At 42.2% G+C, this 18,294-nt stretch overlaps 1 protein-coding gene across 1 annotated transcript in view; it reads right to left on the bottom strand.

The window, feature by feature from the left end:
- LOC131979136 (SH3 domain-binding protein 4) overlaps positions 1-18,294 on the bottom strand; it is a 60,357-nt gene that overhangs the window by 29,247 nt on the left and 12,816 nt on the right. Inside the window, exons 2-3 of the mRNA XM_059343054.1 lie at positions 4,358-4,563; positions 832-3,179 (exon numbers count right to left, since the gene is read on the bottom strand). Of these exons, the coding sequence (XP_059199037.1) occupies positions 832-3,179; positions 4,358-4,481 (2,472 nt within the window). The 5' untranslated portion in view covers positions 4,482-4,563. The remainder of the gene's footprint in view (positions 1-831; positions 3,180-4,357; positions 4,564-18,294) is intronic.

Here is an 18,294-nt window from a genome sequence, read left to right as displayed (position 1 = left end):
GGTTGGTTTACTGGGAATCTACTGCACCTACTGGTACCTTGTTTACCATGTAGCAATAAAAATATACTAAAAACCTGGATTAATCTGGTTAGTCACATTGGACTGATATTATATTGAACACTACTGTATTTAAGCATGAAAACATGTTTGAGTAGAATCTCAAAAATACAAGTATGCACCTTAAAAGGAGCATAATATATATCTATAATAAGATACACCTTCACTGTACATAATAATGGTGCACTGCATTTAGCTGTGGTCACATTTCTAACAAGACTTTACACTGTAATTATATTCACAGTGTAAAGTCATTTAGGAATGTTTGTCTGTTTCTCTGCACCCCCCACGAAGGCTTTGATTCATATGTACATAAAGACAGAACATTATGCAGCCTGCAGGATTTATAACAGCAGCATAGTGAACTCTCTGCACACTAACTCTGTCCTCATGCTGTTGCATGAGTTACAAACTATTCTTTCTGCCCTCCACAGCTCCTCAGCTCCAGATTAGACCTCGGTGCCTACACAGCAGTTATTGACTGCACTCCCAGCAGAATTAGCAGCCTGGACCTTAGCCTAAAGCCAGAAGCCTAAAGCAGCTGTAGGAAGATAACAGGACAAAGGAAGAAACTGCTCTGAGAGAGAAATCACCAACCGGGAGGGGAGAGACAGAAACACATGACGATATATTTTGACACGTGAAGGACAAAGGACGCAACTGAGACTGGCAATTTAAAACAGGGAAGGATCATTTGCATGTTCTCAAATCAACGACTTGGAGAAAATGCTTCATCACTGCAACAGAGAGGAGGATGCCAAGGCTGTAACTTACCGTCAGGAGTTCTTTCTGGAAGGACTTTCGCTCTTTGCTGTCCGCATTGTTGCAGTCCTCCTTCAGCTTCTCCAGCACGGATGCAACCCTCTCAGGCTCGCTGTCCAGCTCCGCGCGACAAAAGTGCGTCAAAGGCAGGTTGACGTATCCGAGTGCATCGGCGAACGCTCGCCAGTTGCCGATGTTCTCCATCAGTATAGTTCTTACGGAGGCGTAGATGTATGTGAGGAACTTGCAGGGCTTCAGTATCTGCTCCAGTAACAATGAAGTTGTGAGGTCGGGCCCGCTGAAGTAAATGGGCTTAACTTTGCCAACCACCAGCACATTCTTCGCATGAACAAATCCCATTTTGCCCTGATAATATCCAATGTACCACTCTTTTGTCCACAGTTGACCCTTCAGCTTGATCTTCTCCTCACTCAACAGAGCTACAAAGTCTCCTTTCTTGTACTCCAGCAGGTACTGATTTTTCGTTTGTCGGATGACAGTTTTGATTAACTTTCCAAACTTCAGGTTATTTATTCTCCGGTCCTGAAAAACAGGGTACTTGGTGGCGATGGCAAGAGGAGACAAGACGATCTTGCCCACTTCCTTCTTCTTCAGGAAACGCCGTTGCACTGATGTCTTTGGGCCTGCTTTGGGTGGGGGTGTTGGCGTCTGGACACAAAACTGAGCCAGTATACAATCTTGGTCGTCTTTGATCTGGATCCTTAAGGTGAAATCAGAAACGTCTTCGGAGTTGCGCGAGGCGATGATGTAAACGAGCCTGCTGACTTTGCCCAGTTTGACCTGGAAGCCTCGGACCACTCTGGCCTGGTCGCTAGCCTTGACCTCATAGTTGGCCATGTTGGAGTAAACTCCAACGCGGAGGTCCTGCGGTTTGGACAACACGAACTGGTGTTTGCCCCAGAGCTGCAGCACCACTGACGGAGCGGCCTGTTTGCCTCCCTCACTCACCAATAATGACTTTGGCGCACAGTCGTGGCCAAACATGGCCACGACTGTCTTGAAGGATGGGTGAATGTGCTTGGGACCATAGACTCCTAAGGTGATCTTTTTAACCACATGCTCCCAGACTGTGGAGTCTGGAGTCAGGGACTGGGACTGAGCCACAACACACACATACATGCACGGCTCCAGGTTATCCAGGCACACCTGGACGGTGTCCCCGTACATGTACGCCTGAGGAATGGGGGTGTAGGGTCCCTCTTTACAGTCACTCCTGACACAAAGGACTTCTGTCGTCTCCCTGCTCTCCATTTTCACAACGACAGACACTTTCATCTCCAGGGTGATGGTGGTTTTGGTCTCCATGTTGCTGAGTTTGATCTCCACCACAGGGCTGACTGTGGTGCAGCGGTCGTTGTTTAGCTCCAGCGGCGGGTCGAGCAGAGCTTTGATGGAGATCTGCTGGGTGTCCCCCGGGACCACGTGGCCCTCAGGTATGTGGATGCTGATGTTGGTGTCCGGAAGCTGGACGGCCCCTCCTGAGCTGTCCAGCCGACAGACGATGTTGGTCTCCACTGGCTGAGTCTGGCCCCAGCCTGGGTTCTGACCCAGCGAGTCCAGGTCATGACAGGACCTGGCTAGCTTGCGGTGACTGAGCCATGCAGTCCGGAAGTCCTCCCTGCTCTGGAACTGCTCTGGCGCTGGTGCTTTCAGGCCCCCGAAGAAACCAGAGGAGGCTTGAGGGGCGTCGGACTGGGCCTGCAGGATGGACAGCTCAGACAGACTGTAGGACCGCTTGCTTCTAAAAAACGGGTTATCCCTGCGCAACGTTTGCCCCGACCCTACAGAGGGACTGAGAGGGTTAAAGACGCCACTGCCAAAACCATTGCTGGTGGTGCTGCTGGTGGAGTTGGGCACTGATGGAGTCAGCGTATCAAACAAAAGGAGGTCAACTGATTTCTCATTACTGTTCTGATCAAGTGAACTCTGAGGACCCCCGTTCAGGAAAGGGTTTGTAGAGGTATGGGTGGTTGCAAAAGGATTTCCGTTTTGGAAGGTGGTCGGTTTCAGGATCACCCCAGCCCACTCTCCGAGGAGGTCGATTTCTTTGGCTGCCTCCTCGTTACAGTCTCCCACAGTGTCAATCATCCCGCTGTCGCTGAAGGACGAGTCTCTGAAGTTTATGGGCTCCACGTAGGCGGCGGGGATGTAACCCATCTCTGTGTTGTTGTGGGCGTACCACCACTCTCCTCCCGACGAGTCCAGGACGTAGAGGCGGTCCCCTTTAGAGAACTTGAGGGTGGTGAAGCTGTTTGGGCAGTAGTCCTTAATGGCAACGACTTCCCTGGCAGTGCCGAAGGAGGCGGTGGCGTCCAGTCGTAAGGCACTGGGAGAAGGCACTGGAACACACAGAACACAGCCAAGTACGGATTAGTGCATCATTTTTCTGATGGCATCAAATAAGGGCAATCTGTGTTTTTTTTTAAGCTAATTAATTCCAGTGCTCCTTTATCAGATCCATGTTGTGAGGGGTGGGACCAGCATGCACTGCTTTCTCCTGAAAAACCTTTTTAAATACTGCCTCGGGGGCGGCACAGTCAGAGCTTTTGTCTTGCACGAATACTTAAGGAACAAAAACAGGATAGAATCATATTTATAAAGCCTACAAAAAAACCATCAATAAGAATAACAAAAGAAGTGCACTGTTTGCAAGGATGTCATCGTTATGCATCTTTTAAAAGTACAGACTATCCCATGCAGCGATGGTCTGTCACTACCAGATGCTTCAACTAAGTAGAGCACAGACAGCAGCCTAATCTGTCTCAGCTCAGATGGGGAGAAAACTGAAAGTCTGTTCACTAATTCATCTGCTCCTGCTGTTTGCGTTTCTTGAAGGGACAGATAGAAAAACAAAGTAGAAACTACTTACAGTAGAGTTTCAACTCTCTATAACCAGACAGGGCTCACTTTCTTATCAACAAACACAAAGAGCACAGATATGTGCGGTCTTTTCTCAGTCTGTCCCTGCAATATCATCTATATATATATATCAATATGCATCATATAGTTTGCATTAAAGAGGCACCCCTTCCTTTGAACCCTCTGAAACTTATGTTCACTTGAAAAAAATGCAGGATTTATCGTCAAAACTTGAACTTTCCATCAGTCCTTGAATAGATCAGAGGTTACAAAGGTTTCCATTTGAAAAAGTGACCAAAACAAAGCCTTAAATTGTGAAAAATCACTTTATTCTACATTTCTAATTTAAAATGTAACATACTAACCAGATCCTGTTAAAAACATAAAATTCTGCGCTGCTCAGCTACACTGTGAAGCCATGATTTCACTGAAAATCTGTTTACAATTTTTAATAATTTAGGTCATCATAACTGTTATTCTGCACACAAAAAATGTTTGAGCTGTTCCCACTTCTAGCCACGATGTGCTGATTCCATAGAGCTGCAGGACTTTTATTTCTATATTGCAGTGAATCAAGGGCACAGTGAGTAAAATGTAAAAAGAGGCCCTGAAACAGCCCGTTGGGTTCAGAGGGTGGGTTGCATTTAGAGCAGCTGACCTTTGACATCGCTCAGACTGGCCTCCGACACGCCGTCGCTGAGGTCGATGAGCGTCCCCTCGGACTTGCAGCGAGGGAGAGAAGCGTTGTTGGTGGTGGTGGCTCTGATCCGATGGGCGGCCATGTTGGTTCTGTCTCTGTGTGTTCTGGTCACGGGTTTCCTTCTGCTAGTAGCCCAGTCGGATGTCAACAGACTCCCATGATCTCTGGAAGACACAGAAGAAAATATTTAATAAAACAGATAAAGAAAATCTTTGCTTGTTATTTATGACTTCAGACACAGAGTTCTGAGACTCTCGTTGATCTTTGAACATGTTGATGTTGATCATGTTTGTGACGTTTAACTGAGATTTTCAAACCACTTTTAGTTGAGAATGTTTTTGCAATAAACGACAGAAGTGCATGTGCATAAATATGTGTGTGATTAAAGTTCTTCCAAGTAACTCTGATCCTCCAGCTGTCTCTCTGGAGTTCAGACCAACAGGAGAGTCAGAGAATCAATAGAACCAGAATAAAAAACTTCACACTTTACTCCTAAATCTCATTAATGTGCAGATGTTTTTACTCAGACCAATCTAGCCATGATTTTAATGACCATTAACACGGTGAAACAGGGGAAAAGGGATATTTCAAAATATTCAATTAATTTCATTATTCTTTATCTCACATTTTGCAAAGTAGGCCAGTAACAGTTATCAAAGACTAGCAGGAAAACCTGCCAAATATCAGAAACATAAAATGTATCTGCATGTCTGTAAACATGGATTAAAAAGACTGCATATGCATTTGGATATGAGTTGTAGTTACTGCTCCCAGGACCAGTTGGTGCAACACTCCAGCTGGCTGCTAACTGCTAACACACTCCTCATTAAAAAACAGCTGAATGAGCTTCTTTCTATTTTCTATGAAGTTTGCAGTTTACTGGCCCCGGGCATTCTGTTGCATGATTCTACATCATTTTATTCAACAAGGAGCTATTGAAAAGGGAGAAAACTCTCACCAATGGGGCAAAATGTTAATTAAAAAGACATATTTGTCCCAGCGACTCGTCTCTTAACTCCTTAGTGGAGCAGTTTAAACTCCAACAGACGACATTCAATGAAAGTTGATGCAGCAACTCAACAGAAAAGAATTCCAGTTAAACTTGATGCAAAAGACATTGAACAGAGTTTGACCTGCTGTTTTCTTTGGCTTTTCCTGTTAGAAACGTCAGAATAATTTTCTCTTTGTTTTTTGAGCCCACACTGTCTTTTAGATTGTAGAGGAGGGATTAAATGCTGAGAGAAGAGGGAAGTTAAACACTGACAGTTACATTATGTTCACTTCCTCCCAGGCTGAAACTGCTACTTTAATATTATATTATGAGCAAATATTTAAAGCACTGCTACCAATGTAAACATGATGATTAAATGTAAAATAAGGCTGCAGATGTGGGTCAGTGGAACACAGAGAGGTTAGAGACTCCAGGCTCTTATCTCCCATCCATAATTCATCAGGACGACACGCTGCAGAGAGGAGGACGCCATGATGGTTACTACTGACACACTACTGACACACTCATGATGGTTACTACTGACACACTCATGATGGTTACTACTGACACACTCATGATGGTTACTACTGACACACTCATGATGGTTACTACTGACACACTCATGATGTTTACTACTGACACACTCATGATGTTTACTACTGACACACTCATGATGGTTACTACTGACACACTCATGATATTTACTACTGACACACTCATGATGTTTACTACTGACACACTCATGATGTTTACTACTGACACACTCATGATATTTACTACTGACACACTCATGATGTTTACTACTGACACACTCATGATATTTACTACTGACACACTCATGATGGTTACTACTGGCACACTCATGATGGTTACTACTGACACACTCATGATGGTTACTACTGACACACTCATGATGGTTACTACTGACACACTCATGATGGTTACTACTGACACACTCATGATGGTTACTACTGACACACTCATGATGTTTACTACTGACACACTCATGATATTTACTACTGACACACTCATGATGGTTACTACTGACACACTCATGATATTTACTACTGACACACTCATGATGGTTACTACTGACACACTCATGATGTTTACTACTGACACACTCATGATGGTTACTACTGACACACTCATGATGGTTACTACTGACACACTCATGATATTTACTACTGACACACTCATGATGGTTACTACTGACACACTCATGATGGTTACTACTGACACACTCATGATATTTACTACTGACACACTCATGATGGTTACTACTGACACACTCATGATATTTACTACTGACACACTCATGATGTTTACTACTGACACACTCATGATGTTTACTACTGACACACTCATGATGGTTACTACTGACACACTCATGATGTTTACTACTGACACACTCATGATATTTACTACTGACACACTCATGATGTTTACTACTGACACACTCATGATATTTACTACTGACACACTCATGATGTTTACTACTGACACACTCATGATGGTTACTACTGACACACTCATGATGTTTACTACTGACACACTCATGATATTTACTACTGACACACTCATGATGTTTACTACTGACACACTCATGATGGTTACTACTGACACACTCATGATGGTTACTACTGACACACTCATGATGGTTACTACTGACACACTCATGATATTTACTACTGACACACTCATGATGTTTACTACTGACACACTCATGATGTTTACTACTGACACACTCATGATGGTTACTACTGACACACTCATGATGTTTACTACTGACACACTCATGATGTTTACTACTGACACACTCATGATGTTTACTACTGACACACTCATGATGGTTACTACTGACACACTCATGATGTTTACTACTGACACACTCATGATGGTTACTACTGACACACTCATGATGGTTACTACTGACACACATACAGCAGCTCTGACTAACATATAACTTTTATACTGCAGCCACATTCTCTTACATCTCTCTGATGGTTCCTCATATTTTCTGTTAAGAGGAAACAATAAGAGAAGTCAACTCCATTATCATAACCATGTAAATCTGCTCTGTGATGAATGATGAATCCACTTGATCATAACTGTTAATCTGCACAGGAAACGCCCCTAAACGCTGTGGAGACTGAAACACCACGACTCATAACACGACGACCAAGAAGAACTTCAGCAGTGAAACTGAAGCAGAGTCAGCTCTGGTTGTAAAGGAAAGTCTTTATATACAATAATGGAAAAAATGATTAGACCATCCTTGTTTTCTTCATTTTATTATTCATTTTAATGCCTGGTACAACTAAAGGTTCATGTGTTTGGACAAATATAACGATAACAAAAAAATATCTGATAAGAGTTTAATTTAAGAGCTGATATCTAGACATTTAACATGGTTTTATTTATTATTATTTTGGTTATTATAAAAAAAAACATTTTAAATGTCTAGATATCAGCTCTTAAATTAAACTCTTATCAGATATTTTGTTGTTATCATTATATTTGTCCGAACCAATGAACCTTTAGTTGTACCAGGTATTAAAATGAATAATAAAATGAAGAAAAAGGTGGTCTAACATGTTTTTGACTGCATGTTCTGTGTCCCTGTGATTTAGCTGGAGGCGTGTTCAGTCTGGTCCTGCTTGGAGCTCCCACTCTTTGTTGCAATGATTTATTTGGGTGAAGGTTGAACAATAAATCATGACGACTTTATACTGCATTTAGATGTTCACACTATTAACAATCATAGTTTTGCCATCTCTAATAAATGAGCCTCTTGTAATGAAATGCTCTGCTGGGGATGTTAATGTAAATATCTCAACAACTGTTTGGATGGTTGCAGAATGTGATTTTGTCTCCTGCTGATGTGAAAAGTGATATTAAGACACTGTTAGTCAAGAGTTGAGGCTGAAGAATCCCTTTATGTGTTTCCACTGCCGTTAGTTTGGTAGTTTGTTATGAGAATAAAACAAAAAAAGTCAATTATTCAGTCACTACTATAAGATTTTACTTCTCATGGTTTGAATCAATCACATTTAGCAGGCAGCTGTAATATATATTTGATATATAAAACACATGTATGGGAAAAATATTCTTAATATTATAAAGATTTAACCAGTTTACATAAATGGCATTAATGTTTCTCACTGAATCCGTTTGTTCCAACATCTCACAGATAAAGACTTTCAGTTTGGTTCATGGTGTCAAACAGCAGCTCTGCTGTGTTTCTGCTTTAAGATTGTTTTCAGCCGCAAAACAAGAAGTCAAGAGCCAGAACAACTTCCTGCTGTCCTGTGATGACATTTAGGAATTATTCTGTTGTGCTTTTAAACCATTTAATAGCCCGTCCACTGAGGCTGAACTATAATTTGATATTAAAACCTGCAGGGTCAGCTACTTTACATTATATGATGCTGCACAAAGCTGCAGCAGCCTGCTGGATACAGCCTGATTATTATCTGATTAGAAGAAACAAAACCACATCTTGGGCTGATATCAACTTATTATAAATCTGAGTCAATGTGAGAAAAGTTTCACCTTTAACATTCATTATAAGCGTATATATTATAATATATTTAGTTTTGTGTTTAAACTCTGATAACCTAATTTGCATAATCCCTGTCAGAAACAGATTACCAGCCGCAGCATTCTGAATCTTTTATTACCGTTCACACATTCAACATGTCAGTGTGACTGTTATTTATTATTATTATTATTATCAAACACTAAGAAAACTCACGAGATATCGTCAGGATCTCTGCTAACAATCATCAGCATTAAAAATCACAAAACATTATACAAACAGCAATATTTAACGCGTTCCTTGTCCCGAAATGTGTGTAAACTAAGGCTGCAACTGAGGAATATACTATTAAATAACCTAACTTATATTTTGTCCATAAAATGACATAAAGTGAAACATGCCATAAAAAGTTCCCGACATGACTACAAAATATTGTTTTCTTTGCTGACAAACAGTTTTCAGCAGTAAATCCTGTCTACCAGGAGCATCTCTGCTGAGCCCTCTGGATGTTTTAAAGTGCAGATCTAACCAAACATTTGTTTCTGCAGATTTTAACTTTCATGCTCTGAGCCCTTGGAACCACTGTTGACAGCTTTGTGCATAAATTTAAAACCTGCTATTTTATCCTGACTGTTGCTTTGAATGTTTAATGGCTGCTGTTTGATTTCATCTTGTACTATTTTTATCTGTTATTTCATTTCATGAGGACTGTCATTCTGATTCACATTTCAACCTTCTGTATTATTTGCACTGTTTTTGTGCAGAAGTCAGTCATGTTTCATTCCGTCATGATTTCTGCTACCTTAGAAGTTTTCTAGTCACCTGTGAATCACTTTGAAATGCAAGAGAACAGTTTATAAATGTATCAAAGGTTTTCTCCTGCAGCGTCTTCAGAAACGTCCAGCTTTGATCCAAACACACCACATCACATCCAGTGATCCCCGTAGGTCAGAGGGAGCTCCGTCACTCATGCTAATGTTAGCGTTAGCTCATGCTAATGTTAGCGTGCTCCGCTTCCTCAGCGGCGTGACGTCTGGACCTGGTCTCTTTGAAGCGGTGGGAGGTGTGGGAGGTGTGGGAGGTGTGGGGGGGGGGTCAGGTCAGATATAAAGTCTGGGTGGTCTGCAGCAGCAGCAGCAGCTATCCAAACCTCAGAACAATGGTGGGTGGGGACTGAAGGCATGTAAATCTGAGAGCACAACAAGAAGACAACTCTGTCATGCTAACCAGCACATGTTGCTGTAATAAGGCTGGGAGAGGCTAATGAGGCTCTCTGCTAGCAGCAGGTCAGAAACTCTCCCTCTGGACGTCTCTAATAACATTTCTGCAGTTTAAGGGCTCGGCCCTTCACAGACTTTCATTATGTGTCGTATTAGCAGCCAACACTCCTTCCTGTGTCTCATCAGGGGACAGAGTCCTTGGCTCTGATGTCGGTACTTTCCTCAGAACCTCAACAGCATAAAGAAAGATGTGTTTGTTGCTGCTGAGTATCTGAGGATGTTCTGGGGGAACTTCAGTCTGAGAGCCACTAGACCTGATGTTCAGACCTGCAGCCACTAGACTCCATGTTCAGACCTGCAGCCACTAGACTCCATGTTCAGACCTGCAGCCACTAGACTCCATGTTCAGACCTGCAGCCACTAGACTCCATGTTCAGACCTGCAGCCACTAGACTCCATGTTCAGACCTGCAGCCACTAGACTCCATGTTCAGACCTGCAGCCACTAGACTCCATGTTCAGACCTGCAGCCACTAGACTCCATGTTCAGACCTGCAGCCACTAGACCTGATGTTCAGACCTGCAGTCACTAGACTCCATGTTCAGACCTGCAGCCACTAGACTCCATGTTCAGACCTGCAGCCACTAGACTCCATGTTCAGACCTGCAGTCTGACACCAGACTGGCTTCACTGACAGTCCACCAATCTGAGCCAATTTTCAGAGTGCAGAAGCAGGTCACTTTTTATTACCGGGACACAGTGTTGGACTGAAAAGTCTTTCTACAGTTGGTAAAGATGTTCATCACATAGACAGACTGACCTGACATCCAGGCCTTTAAATTGGCCGGTTATAGATATATCCTATCCTATTACTTCTTCAAGATAATGCGAGGTGATGCAGGATTGGCAGTAAAAAAGGTCAGGAACATTTATTTATGCACACATTTGCTCTTCTTGTCATTTATAGATATATCCTATTGTGAACTGGGGGGTAAGAAGAAAAGGGAAACATTGATCTAGACTATTTCTACTTGGAAATGGAATGGTGCAGCAGAAAACACGGGTATTGGGTTTTGATATTTTAATCAGCGTAAACAAAAAATGGCTTCAATGAAAAGCTCCACGAAGATGATAAAGAATGTGATGCATGAGTGAAGGTTGTAGTGCAGGTGAGGGCGGAACAGTTAATCTGAATTCACAAGAGGTGCAGCATTCAAAACACCATCCTGAGTCAAGTATTGTGGTGCAGCGATGTCCCGGCCTACATTTCTATTAACAGAAGAAAAATATTTGTTTGGTAGAGATCCTGACTAAAATCACACGAAAGTTCATAAAAAATCCTAAACTCTCCAAGGAAAAATGACAATAATGCAAAAAAAATAATTAGATAAAATATCAGGTCTTCATATTTTCATAATGAGCTATAATAGCTGTAATGTTTATCCACATAAGACTCACTGAACCCTCATTCTTAACTCCTGTTTGAGATCTGACTCTAAACCCAAATATATCTGAACAGTTGGAGGAAGAAGCAACAAAACTCTAAATTATTAACAACATGGCTCCAGATGCTCCAGTAGACTCTGCTCTGCTGGCTGAGAGGAGATCATTTGCTGATATCTTTAGTTTGCTGCTCTTCTCTGCAGAGTTTAACGGGACAGGTCCCCGTCAGTCCTGTTAGAGCTCAGACGCCTCCGGCTGCTCTGTCCTCCTAACGCTCTGCAGCGGGAGGAGGAGGAGGAGGAGGAGGAGGAGGAGGAGGAGGAGGAGGAAGAGCACGCTGCCTCACACTAATAGGACTCTCCCAACTCACACCAAAGCTATGAATATAAAATGATAATCAGTCTGCCCTCTCTAACCTCTCCTGTCTGTAGTGAGGTGGTCACTGAGCTGCTGAGGCTTCAGCTCTGCAGCCGGCCGTGGGAGAACTGTTCGTCTTCAGGAAAGAAAGAAAAATCCCTCAGCCTTTCCTTCCCAGTCCCCACAGAGGAAGTGCTCTATGAAGCTGTCAACCACCCGCTCCTTTATTCAGCAGCTCACTTCCTGTGGGGAGGACGTCCCCGAAGGAAAACCTGTTGCCAAGTGGTTTTTATTACAGATTCACAGAGAAAACACAAAGCCTCTGATCAGCTGATAGACCACAGCAGGTGTTCACCTTAACCAATGAAGGTATAGAATGATGGGTCCTGTATTAGTATTTTCTATGTTTTAAACATGCTGCAACTACTTGATTTGTTCCAACATCCACTAGACTGATGCACCAAGAGTCAGAAAGAAGCACAACACTGAGCTAAAACACAGAGAGCTGCAGGAAGCATGGCTGCTCCACATGCAGCATCTCAGCACCAACATCTGGAATGTGTTCATGTTCAACAGTCCCATCAGGAAGAACTGTTTTGGATTCTTGACAAAAGGGAAAACTCCCAAGTTCTCCTTCTCCATTACTGATGTTACCTCCCCCTTTAAGACATGCAGCCGTGTGGTAACCTGTGAATGTGGCGTCTGGCATTGTTTTGGGAAATGAGACAGTAACAATGGTGAAAAAGGGCTGTTACATAAGAAATAAAGCACCTCTTCAAGGCAACATCATCTGGTCATCTACTGACCATTCTTCACCACAAACAGCAGACTGTCACCCAGTAGAAAGAGGTTCATGTCTCGTGTGACGACACAAGTAAACAACTTTAACTTCTTTAACGTAACCTACGGTAGTCAGGTCACCCTTCTAACTACTTCATTTCCGGCATTTATGTACATTTATGTACATTGATGTACATTGATGTACTGTTTAAACTGTCTTTTATAACGCCTCACCAGGAAGTTTTTGCTCTGTACCTAGCTCAGTGGTTTTGTAGCCTAAATTCTCAGAAACTGCAGCTTTTTTCTACAACTGTGCACCGTACGTGTTGGTATAATCACGTGTGTCTGTGAGTCACTTTGGACAAACGATCATACGTGTCGTTATGGTTGGTGTTGATGAAGGGTCTATTCTGTCGTTATGGTTGGTGATGATGAAGGGTCTATTCTGTCGTTATGGTTGGTGTTGATGAAGGGTCTATTCTGTCGTTATGGTTGGTGATGATGAAGGGTCTATTCTGTCGTTATGGTTGGTGATGATGAAGGGTCTATTCTGTCGTTATGGTTGGTGATGATGAAGGGTCTATTCTGTCGTTATGGTTGGTGATGATGAAGGGTCTATTCTGTCGTTATGGTTGGTGATGATGAAGGGTCTATTCTGTCGTTATGGTTGGTGTTGATGAAGGGTCTATTCTGTCGTTATGGTTGGTGTTGATGAAGGGTCTATTCTGTCGTTATGGTTGGTGTTGATGAAGGGTCTATTCTGTTGTTATGGTTGGTGATGATGAAGAGTCTATTCTGTCGTTATGGTTGGTGTTGATGAAGGGTCTATTCTGTCGTTATGGTTGGTGATGATGAAGGGTCTATTCTGTCGTTATGGTTGGTGATGATGAAGGGTCTATTCTGTCGTTATGGTTGGTGTTGATGAAGGGTCTATTCTGTCGTTATGGTTGGTGATGATGAAGGGTCTATTCTGTCGTTATGGTTGGTGTTGATGAAGGGTCTATTCTGTCGTTATGGTTGGTGATGATGAAGGGTCTATTCTGTTATGGTTGGTGATGATGAAGGGTCTATTCTGTCGTTATGGTTGGAGATGATGAAGGGTCTATTCTGTCGTTATGGTTGGTGATGATGAAGGGTCTATTCTGTCGTTATGGTTGGTGATGATGAAGGGTCTATTCTGTCGTTATGGTTGGTGATGATGAAGGGTCTATTCTGTCGTTATGGTTGGTGATGATGAAGGGTCTATTCTGTCGTTATGGTTGGTGATGATGAAGGGTCTATTCTGTCGTTATGGTTGGAGATGATGAAGGGTCTATTCTGTCGTTATGGTTGGTGATGATGAAGGGTCTATTCTGTCGTTATGGTTGGAGATGATGAAGGGTCTATTCTGTCGTTATGGTTGGTGATGATGAAGGGTCTATTCTGTCGTTATGGTTGGAGATGATGAAGGGTCTATTCTGTCGTTATGGTTGGTGATGATGAAGAGTCTATTCTGTCGTTATGGTTGGTGATGATGAAGGGTCTATTCTGGGGTTATGGTTGGTGTTGATGAAGGGTCTATTCTGGGGTTATGGTTGGAGATGATGAAGGGTCTATTCTGTCGTTATGGTTGGTGATGATGAAGAGTCTATTCTGTCGTTATGGTTGGTGATGATGAAGAGTCTATTCTGTCGTTATGGTTGGTGATGATGAAGGGTCTATTCTGTCGTTATGGTTGGTGATGATGAAGGGTCTATTCTGGGGTTATGGTTGGTGTTGATGAAGGGTCTATTCTGTCGTTATGGTTGGTGTTGATGAAGGGTCTATTCTGTCGTTATGGTTGGTGTTGATGAAGGGTCTATTCTGTCGTTATGGTTGGTGATGATGAAGGGTCTATTCTGGGGTTATGGTTGGTGTTGATGAAGGGTCTATTCTGTCGTTATGGTTGGTGTTGATGAAGGGTCTATTCTGTCGTTATGGTTGGTGTTGATGAAGGGTCTATTCTGTCGTTATGGTTGGTGATGATGAAGGGTCTATTCTGGGGTTATGGTTGGTGTTGATGAAGGGTCTATTCTGTCGTTATGGTTGGAGATGATGAAGGGTCTATTCTGGGGTTATGGTTGGTGATGATGAAGGGTCTATTCTGTCGTTATGGTTGGTGATGATGAAGGGTCTATTCTGGGGTTATGGTTGGTGTTGATGAAGGGTCTATTCTGTCGTTATGGTTGGTGTTGATGAAGGGTCTATTCTGTCGTTGTGGTTGGAGATCTTGTTGGTATTTCCCCAATTAAAAGCCAATACAATGTTCAGTTATGGGGTCTTGAAATTCACTACATTTTCTACAACATGGTGATGAAATATTTCAGAATATCCTGCAAGAGCATGAAGATGCTCTGGTTCCAGACATCCATCAGGTTCATGTTTAGATCACAGACAAACAGGAGCAGCTCTCCTGCTGACTCATCATGTTCACTTTATGCTGTGGCGTACATTAATAGGACAATATATTCTGTGTATCTGTATGGAGGAAACGACTGCAGAGGAGGAACTTTAATGAGGCCGGGGCAATAAAACTGCCCACTGTGCAAGGTCAAAGACACAACAATGTCCGTCCCCAGTAATAAAAGCATCCTGATGCCCAGCAAACGGCTCCAGATCATCTGAGTAAGGCCCAGTCTCTGCTGAGAGTTTAAGGACGAGTCTGTGCTGAGAGTTAAAGGACGAGTCTCTGCTGAGAGTTTAAGGACGAGTCTCTGCTGAGAGTTAAAGGACGAGTCTCTGCTGAGAGTTTAAGGACGAGTCTGTGCTGAGAGTTAAAGGACGAGTCTCTGCTGAGAGTTTAAGGACGAGTCTCCTGAGCAGGAAGTGGCTGAGAGGAAATGCCTTTGTGATGAGAGGCAGCCAGATCTCTGCTCACTCCCCCGGCCGCCGCATTTCCTTCAAAGCACCGCCTCCAACGCATTGTTCTCCTCTGCTCAGAGTCCAGACGATGCTGAAGACTTGATGACAAAAAAGATTTAAATTGCTTGTTGTTTATGAAGAGTGGAAACTGCCTTCTGAGGATATAAAATGAGCTGATGTTCCAATCTGAATGCTGCTACCTGCTCTCTCTATTCTCTCCTCAACACATTCATTCAAACTGCAATAAGTGAGCTTTCATTTCTTCTGCATGCAGCAGTGAGAGCAGATTATTATGAACCATTCTAGACAGTTGAAGAGACACCGTGGAACATGTGAAATGCATTCTTCTTCATTCAAATAGTCAGTTCAGTCCAGCTGGTCCTGGTCTGCTCTGACCTGTAGCTTCTGCTACACTAGTTCACTGACCTGATGACTCTTGACTTGAACACTGCAAACAGTCTGTTCACTGCAACGCTGGCTGTCTATCACAGCAACAGAAGCCAGTAAACACAGCCAACACACAGAACGCCTCGTGGTCATGATGAAACCAGACCGTCCACCGTCAGTGAACCCTCTGAACCACTCAGCTGGTGGAGGGTCAGAAGGGCAGGTTTAAAATTAAAAACAAAAAACAAACACCAGATTTTAACAAACCCAGCATTTCTTTAACAAATCATGTGTGAGAAATGCTTCTATGAGGAAATATGACAGCATTGAAGCTTAAATTTGTGATTTTTTATTAAAACCACTTTATTCTACATGCCTCATTTCAAATGTTGCTAAAACAATAAATCATTTGGACTAACCAGCTTGAGTAAAAAAACAAAACTCTTTGTTCTTCAGTGCAAACGTGAAGTCATGAATCATCTCAGACCAACAGTCATGACTGTTCATAGAAGTTCATAGAAGCTTTGACTGCAGGCTGTTACACAAAGCAGATATATATACATATATACATATATATATATATGTATATATATATATATATATATAGATATATATATAGATAGATAGATAGATAGATAAACAAAGAAATTGCATAGAGTTTTTTTGATGATTTATGACACAAAAGAAATGCTAGAGTTCTCCGTGCTTCGAGCTGTTTCTATATATAAGCTGATGCATCAGATGGTTTGTTACAACCATGTGAGAAGCTGTCACTGGAAACTGTTTGGAAAAGAGCAGACGCTTCCAAAAACTAGTTGGCAGGTGATCTGGAGGAACCATCTGTCTGTCACTGTCACCGTCTGCCAGCAGTCCTCAGGACGCTGAAGGATCTGAACATCAGTTATGGGGACATAAAAACATCACTTGAACTCTGACAAGATCACGTTTTCTGTGAATGTAATTCTCGTATGATCTTAAGCATCATTTTAGGCAACAAAACTTATGGCATCTGTTTCTACAAGTATAAATCCAACTTAATATGCAAAGAAACAAGTTTCAAAACATAAAAAAACAAGAATGCATGCTAGGGCTGGGCGATATGGCCCTAAAAGATTATCACGATATTTCAGGGTATTTTAGCGATAACAATTTTCTTGACGATATTTAAAAATACTGAAAAATATATAGAAAATTGTTTTTTAGTCTGTTTAAATAAATAAAAATTGTACAACAAAATAAAAACCAATCATAAATGTAAATCTATTGTAAATTGCAAATCTCAACAGTTGCCAAATACAAAAAAATTACTCTTGACTCCAGGGGGCATGTCGCACTGTAGAATTATTTTTCATAAAAGCCCAAATTTGGTGCCTCTCGCAGATTCTAACGCCACTATTCCATCATACACACTGACCTTAATCATTGCATATTTTTAATGAAATATTGTAAAGGACAATAAAAGGTTCTTGTATATTTTATTTAAGGCATCTTATTTTGACAGTGTTCTTGTAAATTCTGTGGTGGAGTAGCACACTGTGCTCTTATTTTGAAAGCTGCATGTGTTTAGTGACAGGAAGTAATAGTAGCTCTTTGTGACTAAAACAACTTTAATTGTTAATTTAACTTTAATAGCTAATGTTAGCTCGCGGCTAACGAACGGCATAATTGGACCTCTGGCGGCCCGGACAGGTTGATAGAATTTAGTTCAGGCCGCGCACACACAGAGATGATGTGGGGACGGGACTGAGACACACAGAGATGATGTGGGGACGGGACTGAGACAGACAGAGATGATGTGGGGACGGGACTGAGACAGACAGAGATGATGTGGGGACGGGACTGAGACAGACAGAGATGATGTGGGGACGGGACTGAGACACACAGAGAGACAGACAGGTAGGGAGGGAGGGCAGCTCGGTGTATTCATTGTGTGTGTGTGTTTGACTGACTGACGGGTGACAGACACTCTGAGAGCAGAGACACAACACAAAATAACTTGATATGATGAATAGTGTAGATAAACTTTCATTAGCTTTAAATGTGACGTTAGCAGCACATGAGACTCTGGAGCCGCCAGTCTGGGTCATTACTGGGAACCATTACAACACTACGGCAAGAAGAAGGAATGTTGAAAATATCATCATATGCATTTTTTTACTCATAAAAAAATATACCGGTATAATTGCACGATACGATATGGTACAGCCCTACTGCATGCTGAGTATTGTGGTGAGACACACTGATATAAACAGAAGTGTTTATTTTCAGGTAAAACTCCACTTTAACAGCACTTCTT

The sequence above is a fragment of the Centropristis striata genome, chromosome 10, assembly GCF_030273125.1.
Source record: "Centropristis striata isolate RG_2023a ecotype Rhode Island chromosome 10, C.striata_1.0, whole genome shotgun sequence".
In the NCBI taxonomy this organism is placed as follows: Eukaryota; Metazoa; Chordata; class Actinopteri; order Perciformes; family Serranidae; genus Centropristis; species Centropristis striata.
The sequence above is the reverse complement of the archived record's forward strand: the minus strand, read 5'-3'. Positions and strand labels throughout refer to the sequence as shown.